This window comes from Paroedura picta, chromosome 7 (genome assembly GCF_049243985.1).
Source record: "Paroedura picta isolate Pp20150507F chromosome 7, Ppicta_v3.0, whole genome shotgun sequence".
Classification (NCBI taxonomy): Eukaryota; Metazoa; Chordata; class Lepidosauria; order Squamata; family Gekkonidae; genus Paroedura; species Paroedura picta.
Genome location: NC_135375.1, coordinates 70,404,183 through 70,412,992, shown reverse-complemented (window position 1 = coordinate 70,412,992; position 8,810 = coordinate 70,404,183). Strand labels below are relative to the sequence as shown.

Sequence of the window (8,810 nt, the reverse complement as noted above, 5' to 3'; positions counted from 1 at the left end):
TCTTGGGAATACATACTTGTATATTCTACCACAGAAACCACACAGAGGCTTGTTGTTAGATGTCCATAGATCTGACATCAGAATGGAGATTGAAATAATTACTGCAGTGGTATCAAGAACACTGACAGGACTCTAAAGCAGGGCAACAGTTCCCCTGCCTGATACCACAGCAATTGGCATTTGGGAACTAGGATTCCCAAACAATGTCTTGGCAAATGCTGGGAGATTTCATAGAATCATAGAACCATAGATTTGGAAGGGGCCCTCAGTGTCATCTAGTCCAACTCCCTGCACAATGCAGGAACTCACAACCACCTGCATACCCACAGTGACTCCAATTTCATGCCAAAATGATCCCACACAAAGACCCAAAATCTCTAGAATCCAGCCTTGCCTGGAGGAAATTTGCCTACAGTCCCACAGCGGCAATTAGTAATTCCCTGGGCAAGCAAGAAGGGCCACAAAAGACTGGCACATCCCTTCCTGCCCACCCACTTACAATATGCCTAAATTCACAGAATCAGAATTTCTGTGAGGTGGCTATCTAGCCTCTGCTTAAAAAATTCCAATGAAGGAAAATCCTTCATTGGAAGCCTTTTCCACTGAGGAACTGCTCTTTCAGGAACTTCTTCTGGATGTTTAGCTGAAAATTCTTTTGAATTTGAGAGAGCAGTGCTTGGGGATGGAACAGTCTAGAAAGGATGTCAAACTAGACCAGACTTTTCCAACCTTTTCACCATGGAGGAGCCTCTGAAATAATTTTTCAAACTTTGAGAAACCCCAGAACTGATGTCAGACAGCCACATCTCCTGTCACACCCCTGGAAGTGACATCACTACCCACACCATGAGCCCTCCTTTTGCTCCCACTCCCCCGCCATTACTATTACTATAGCAATTCTGCCTCATGCAGGCCAGAAAGAAGAGTACAAGCGGAGAAAACAGCCCAGACCCCCCCCATTCTAGCTATTTCAGAGCTTCCACAAACCCCCTTCAGAACTCCTGCAGACCCCCAGGGGTCCATGGACCCCAGATGAGAATCCACGCTCTAGACTGCTTCCCCACAGAGACCATTGGAAATATCAATACTATTACACTTCTCAGTTCCTCAGAGGTTGGAAATTGGGGTTAGGTACTGGTAATTCTCCACCATGGATGGTAATCAGGAGGCCTATTGGGAGACTTTATCCTATATCAGTGTTCCCCAATCCCTGGGCCACAGACTGATACTGGGCTGTGGAGCCCTCAGTACCGTGCCGTGGTGGGAGGGGCAGGCGTGGGTACCAGCATACTGGCAGGTGCAAATGTGCAGGCATGGAGCTGCTGCCCCTGCGTGTTTGCGCCCATTGGTGCGCCGGCACCTCTCCCCCCCCCCCTCAGCGTGGTGTTCACTGTGCTGGGAGTGATTGGCCGTGTCAGTGGGCAATGGCTCTTGGTGCAGCGAGCGCCATGCTGTGTGTGGGGGGAGGCGTGGGCGCCGGCATGCTGCCGGGCGCAAACGCGCAGGTGCAGCAGCTCCGTGCCTGCACATTTGTGCCTGCTGGCACGCCAGCGTCCACGCATCCCTCTCCCCTAGGTTTCCGGGCCTCCCTCTGCCCCCCCCAGTCCCTGGCCCAAAAAAGGTTGGGGACCACTGTCCTACATTGACAGAACAATTCTAAGCAGGTCTATTCAGAATCCTACTCATGTCTTAAGGAGACTTACTCCCAGGAATTCATTAGGATTGCTCTGTAAATATAGTTCTTCAAACTATCAGTCACCTTTTTCTCCTTTCAGATGGTCATTCTCTCCATACTATGACCAAAGAAACTGGACAGACAAATAGACTTTCACAGGTCTGACTCCTCAGAAGAGATCTACTAGACCTTTACTGCATGGAGGCTGTCGTGCTGAGCTGCTGCCTGGTGTTTAGTCTGGGGCAGGTTGCTCCACTTCTTCCCACTCCTGCATTGAACAGCATTTAGTCTACTGCATCTTGTCCTCCCTGGATTTGTGCTCCTGCATGGCAGCCAGCATGGTGAGGTTCCACTGTGCTGTGGGTGGCATGGGATTTAATTTTTTTTAAGAATGTAGCATTTTGTAACAATACAATACTGCCTGGGACATTATTTTGTGCCTTTTAGGATGTCATACTCAAGCGCAGGGGAGGGGGTCAGGCCAGCACTGTTGCTGCCACAGGGCAAATGAGGGCCTGTCAGGTCAGGCCTAGAATGACCCCAATCTGGCACTGATGTCATGCAGAAGTGGGAATTTGGCTTGCCACCAGATGAGCGGTGAGTAGGGACAAATTCCTTGTGCGGAAAATGTCCTAGTGACACAGACTACCACTGCAGATTTACTTCATAACTGATGTTTTGACACTAATTTACTGACTTTGTTTTTTTCTGGTCAGGACCCTTGTTTGAAGCATTGGCTTATAATACTGTCTGGTTTGCGAGATTACAGTGGCTAGGTGTAGGTATGCGAATTATAGCCCATAAAACGTATTGATCTCACTACTTGCCTAAGAAGTTTATATTGTCTTTTCCAAAGTTTCTGTGGAAGAGACATATGTAAAAATCCTCCTTCATAATACAATATGGTGTGCCCTGCTGTGCCAATTTCCAGTAAGATTTCAAATGTCAAAATGAACACTGTTCCCCTTCTTTTTGAGCTGGCAGAAGAAAAAATGCAAGGCAAAGAAACTCTTCAATCCTATTGACCCTCCTATGCCACCCCTAAATGACAAACTAAACATTCATGAAAAATGAATGACTTGGGAAATTAGTACCTTCTTATGTTTCAGAGGATGAAACTGCACCAGCACCCTTTCGCCGACAGACAAAAGTATGGTGATGTGCTAGATACTTTATCTTGAACTACTTATCCCGGTAATTGCCCATGCAACCAGTAGCTCTAACAGCCCTGTGAAATACAGTCAGGATGCCTAGAAGTGAAAAGCCAGCTGCCTCACCAAGTAATGGTAATTACAATTTTAATTATACATCTTATTCCTGTATTCTTTAGGTGTGTATTTTCAGGGGTAATAGGGAGCTGAAACTCTACCGATCTGTTGAGGAGAACTTGCTTGAACCCTGAAATTTGCATTTGTTTCTTTGTTTTTAAGTGTCACACTTTCATTTTGGCAGCCTAACTAACTTGTAAATCACAACTATGCAACAGCAGCCTCTGGCAACCAAGAAAGAGATTAACACAGTTGGGATGAGTCTTTGTTCTGGCAGAGTTCTATTTCCCCGTATATTATTATAGTCGAATGTTATCAGTAGTAAGGTAAAGTTCTGGTAGTTCTTCCAAGCTAGTGCTGGCAGCATCAAGAACACTTGTTTTACGTGTTCTTTTTAAAGGTTGCCGTATCTGGGAATGCACAATTGGAAGCCATTAACCACACCATCCTAAGAATACTTCCTGGGAGTAAGTCCCATTGAAAAGAGTTGCATGAGATTGATCCTGCCTATGATTGTATTGTCTGTCTGGAAACAACCTCCTCTTGAACATATTTCCATTGACTCTCAAAGTATGTGAAGGTCTAGTAGGTTGTAAGAGGTAGAATCACATTTATTTTGATCTGAAACTCATCAACATGCATAGCTTCATGGATGTCTTTTCTAAAGAAGTGTCCATCAAATCTTTTGTAGTTAGTATCAGTTTCTTTTACTATCTGTTGAATAAAATTACAAAAATAGATCACTCAGGGAACGACCAGTAAATAGCGTTACACAATGGTAACACTTCAGCAACATTAACGCTGTGTGGAATGGCCCTAAATCATGCTTACAATGACATTTTAAAGCCAAATTCATTAGTCTCAATATTATGACACATCAGTCTGATAATAAAAAAGATCATTGGAAAGATTATTTTAATGTGTGCTTAATTAACTTGTATCCAGTATTCATTTTTTAAAAACCCATTGCTGTCCTACCTCTCTGCAGCATTTTAGTGATATTATTATAGCAACATTTATATAACAGGATGGGTGGGGGAACAAAAGACAAAACTTTTTTAAAAAGTAAGATAAGGCCTTGTTACATTCCCTAAGCACCAGAGACTTAAGTCATAACTATAAATAATTAACAGGCAGGAATATTAAGAGTTTTAGGATCAGCATGAAATATTACCCAGTTCCATTGTGTTCCAGGGACAACGATATCAGTGTCTGAAATTGCAAAATAACACTCTGACAATTGAGTAACAAATGTGAATTGTGCCCCTAAACGAGAGACAGCAGCTGCATTTCTTTCCAGTGCTGTAAATTGTTTATAATAGCTTTGCTTTCAGCCTTTATTTCCTTAAAGGATGGTAGGGGGAGATGTATTATGTTATCCTAGCGCTTTATATGATTGACATTGTACACACTTCTGTTATCCATCCTGAGCTTTACTATGTGATTGTGGGCTAATCCATTCATTCTCAGGTTTTTGGCAGAACTATTTGTCTTGGCTGTTAGCTTTGCTGTCTGTTTTTGTACCACAGCCCTGCTCTTTAACATCAGGATGCTGGTTAGATAAACACACAGGAAGAAATTGGAAGAAATTGACTTCTCTCCCACTTCCGGCACCAAATACATAAGCAAAGTGTTTCTTTAGATCAAAATCTTATCTTGCCTGTTGGAATTCTTCATAGCTTGTTAGTTATTCTGTGCCACCATGCTTAATTAAAGTCAATCAATTACATTGACAATGTGTTTAAGTCTCAGTTAGGGAGGATGCCTTGTTTGTTTTTAAATATAATATTATTGATTTCTGCAGGAGACATCCACTTAGCTGTAATGTGTATCCCAACATATATTAGAAAACTCCAGCTGTTCACTTCTTGCACATGCTCATTGGGATCTGCTACGCAGTCCGCCAATTCCATCTCTTTACAATGCTTCCATGGGAATTGTCTCTTTGAATGAAAGAAAATCAGCAAAGGCATTTGTTGCAAATAAAAGACTCTAATCTAGCATGCAAAGCATCTTTTCAGAAGCATTTGTCTTCCTCACTGCAGGCACTCTATGGCAATTGTAATAATCTTTGTATAATGTAGATCCAGTTACTGCCTCAAACCAAAAGCATATCTCCAGGCCAAACAAAAGAGCACTCATTTTTGCATTCCACTCTTGATATTGAATAACATTTTTGCATAATCCTTGGAAAAAAGATTATGCAGATGTTGGTAGAAATGACAGAACGTGCTATTGGCTTTGTGGAAAGAATTTTTGCTTCTTGCATGTGTGCCTTAAAAAAAATAAGCCTGTCAAATAACCCTTTGCACAGTAACACGGAGGAAGAAACAAGACCCATGGTTGTTCTTTTCATGGCGTTACATATTTAACTACTCTTTTATCTCCTGCTTTATCAAAGAATAGCTCAGTTTTGTTCAATTACAGTTTTTGCTCAATAAAATAGCATTTGCATCATACTTAAAAACAAAACACTAGGTAGGCTTCTACTAGTATGGTTTGATTTATTAATAAATACATTGACTGCTTACAGCCACAAGAAAAATCAAAGATAATACTGAATGAAAAAATAATAAATATACTGGAAAAATAACAATGAATGAAAATAGGGAGAAAAATTATGATAGGATTATGGAAAAGTAACTAAAAGGTCTGTTGTTAAATCATTAGGATAAACTGAGGGACTAACTATTTAAGTCACTAGGATATTGGCAATCAATCACACTTTCCCAGTGTTAATTAAAGGCAAACAGCCCTGAATATCTTTGCCAACAATTCCACTCCTTTTCAAGGTTAAAAATAACTCCAGGGATCGTTCGGGTCAACAAAACCAAAGAAGCAAACTAAACATCCTCTGCCTTTTCCCACACTACTGATCTGAATTAGGGTCACACTAGGATTGTTAGCTTCCAGGTAGTGGCTGGAGATCCCCTGGGGTAACAACTGATTTCCAGGCAATAGAGATCAGTCCTGAAGAAAATGACCACTATGGCAGAAGACACACCCCAAACCCTGCCTTCCTCAGGCTCCACCCCCAAAATTTCCAGGTGTTTCTCAACCCAAAGCTGCCAATCCCAGGCCTCACACATCTTGTTTTGCCCTCTGAGCTCTCTGCTCAGATACCAATGCAAGAGACCCTTCCAAAATGTTAACTAAATGATGAAATATATTGAAATTGCCAATAAATGTGTCCCTCCCTCTTTTATTTACAGTAGGACTTTATTGTGCTTTTTCATTCCCTCTTCCTTCACAAATCTCTCCAAACCTTCCCTTTTCTGGCTACATTTTGTGCCAACAGTTAACTGCCAGGTTCCCAATACTACTCTTGTGGCTGGCAGGACAAAAACAACATTAGAAAATAATAGTGTTTGTTAAAAACAATAACAACAGCATTGAATTTCTGCCCAATCCTTGAGAGGATTAGCTTTGTTTTTGCATTTATCCCTGGAAGATTTTTCATGGAAGTGATGTCATGCCACTGCCAATGGTACCTTTCATTCTATGCCCCAGACTCCTACCAGTTGCAACCCAAGCAATCTTAAGCAAAGCAATTGTTAACTAAGTTAGCAATTATAAACAAAACTACACTCTCTTAAGCCCATTGATTAGGGATGAGCACAAACCAGAAAAATACAGTTTGGTTTGTGATTCATGGTGTGCCCAATATGCAAACAACAATGTTACAAATATTTAGCCTCCAAATGAACTGGTTTGATTTATGAGGTTCATTATGTGGCATGCTGAGAAACTGAACTCAAAGGATGTCTTTGATGGACTCTCCTCTACCTGCCCTCCAAGTTTGGTGAGGATTGGACTTATAGGGCCCAAGTTATGGTCCCCCAAAGAAGGTGTCTGCCGAAAAATGCTTTCTGAGAAAATGAAAGGTGGCCATTTTGACAAACACGGATTTAGGAGGTTTAGGAGTATATAGAACAGATCCTGTGGATGCTAGGGATATCAAAGTCACAGGGGACTCTACATGGTCTCCACCCCCCCCTTCATTGCTCTGAAGTTTGGAGATAGTCCATCCGGAAATGTATCAATTCACAAACCAGTGTGAACTGCCACAAGCTGCTTAAAAGTCTGTAGAAAGTTCATGCCAGTTGACCTGCCATGAACTTGAGTTTGTGAACCACAAACCAGATAAAATTCATCACGGACTTTAATTCATTGTTCCCATCCCTATCATTGACCTCAGTGGACTTTCTACTATCTGAAGATGCAAAGCTGATATCTCTTGGGTTCCTTTGAAGTACCTTCTACATTAACACAGGGGAAACTGGGATAAGCTTTTGGTTTGGGGGAAGAGAAACTATTTGGTTTTATCTTTCAGAGAAATTGAATCAATTTATGGGGATTGCTGGTTTAGTGCTAGAACTGGTCTTTCAATAAACCAAAGTGCTGGAAAACAATCAATAAATATATTCAGTACAATGACATTAAAGATCAGAGGATAGTCTTCATTTTATTTATTCTATATTTTTTCCTTCTTTTCTTTCACTCTGGAGAGTGAATGCAGCTTAAAAATGTACAGAAAATTCAGTGCAAAGAAAGATACCACCAAACAAGCTTCCATTCACCTTTCAAGCAGATGATAAACCACAAGATAGTGTCATGTTACTGCCATGAACATTGTCCCATGTCCTTCAGTTATGCTAAAGTTGTCAGAATGTCCAGGGTTTAAATTGCTTGCAGGAAGGAAGCAGCAAATGTTCAGTCCAGGCTTTATTAGATATTTCTAGTTGCCTTTCCGTTATATTTTGTAGCATGTTTGCTTTTCTTCCACAGTGAACATAGATGTTGGCAATGTTGAAGGCAGTGCTGAAAGTGGAGAAGGTAAGGATATCAAAGGTAACTGGAGGTTGACATTTGAATTTTGTAGATACTTGTCTTCTGAAGGGCGACGAAACCAGGGAGGGAGGGAACGCATTAGTGTCAAATAGACAATGGGTATTCTTCAGATACTTTTGCATGTAAACAAATCATCTTATTATACATTATAATTCCAAATCATCTTGGTTGGATACTTAACAAGCACTCAAGCAATCATGAATACAGAACAGAATGGCAACGCAGTACAAGGGACATTTCCCAGTTATCAGGTTCATGTGTAAATACATTATCGCTAAACCTTTGTGTCAGCATATCTGCCTGCAATTTATTTAATTAAAGTAATTTATATGACACTCTCTTGGGTTCAGAGTAGCTTACAATAATTTCACATAAAATTTATACAACTAAACCAGCCTGGCAATAAATAATAAACTGCAACAAGAAGACTAAAAATGATCATGAGATACCTCCCAGGAAAGAAAACTTTGCAAACCCCCCCCCAAAAAAAGACATTCACAGACCATTTCTGCACAGAGGGGTAAAACATGAGTGGCTTCCTGCTTGCAAACACGGGATGGTAAATCTCACATTTGCAGCTGTCCTCATGGACCGTTTATGCACTGGAGGTTTCATGCTTGGCTGCAGGCTGGAGTTTTAGTCGTGGCCGGTTGCCCCACCTCTTCTTGCACCCACATGGGGGAGCATTTGGCCCGGTGTACCTCATCCACCCCTGATTTGTGTTCCTGCATGGAAGCTGGGTCAGTGAAGTTCCCAGTACATAAACAGTCATCGTGAAACCCCTCCTGTATTTTCCCTCTCCCTTATCATGGCTTTTTGCCTCCTGATGAGGCTGCAGGGGAAAGCAAAATGAATTTCTCCCTCCATTCCTTGGCTTGTCAATCACAGCAAGACACCAATCATAGCATTTCTCTTGTGGACTGAAACATTCTTCCCCCCAAGCTCCAAAATTTATATATATATATACATATATATATTTAAATATATATATTTAAAAACCACTTCCATGTTGCTAT

The 8,810-nt window shown here is 41.3% G+C and overlaps 1 protein-coding gene across 1 annotated transcript in view; it reads left to right on the top strand.

The window, feature by feature from the left end:
* Positions 1-2,805: 2,805 nt before the first annotated feature.
* TMC1 (transmembrane channel like 1) overlaps positions 2,806-8,810 on the top strand; it is a 56,941-nt gene continuing 50,936 nt past the window's right edge. Inside the window, exons 1-2 of the mRNA XM_077344793.1 lie at positions 2,806-2,961; positions 7,732-7,779. Of these exons, the coding sequence (XP_077200908.1) occupies positions 2,922-2,961; positions 7,732-7,779 (88 nt within the window). The 5' untranslated portion in view covers positions 2,806-2,921. The remainder of the gene's footprint in view (positions 2,962-7,731; positions 7,780-8,810) is intronic.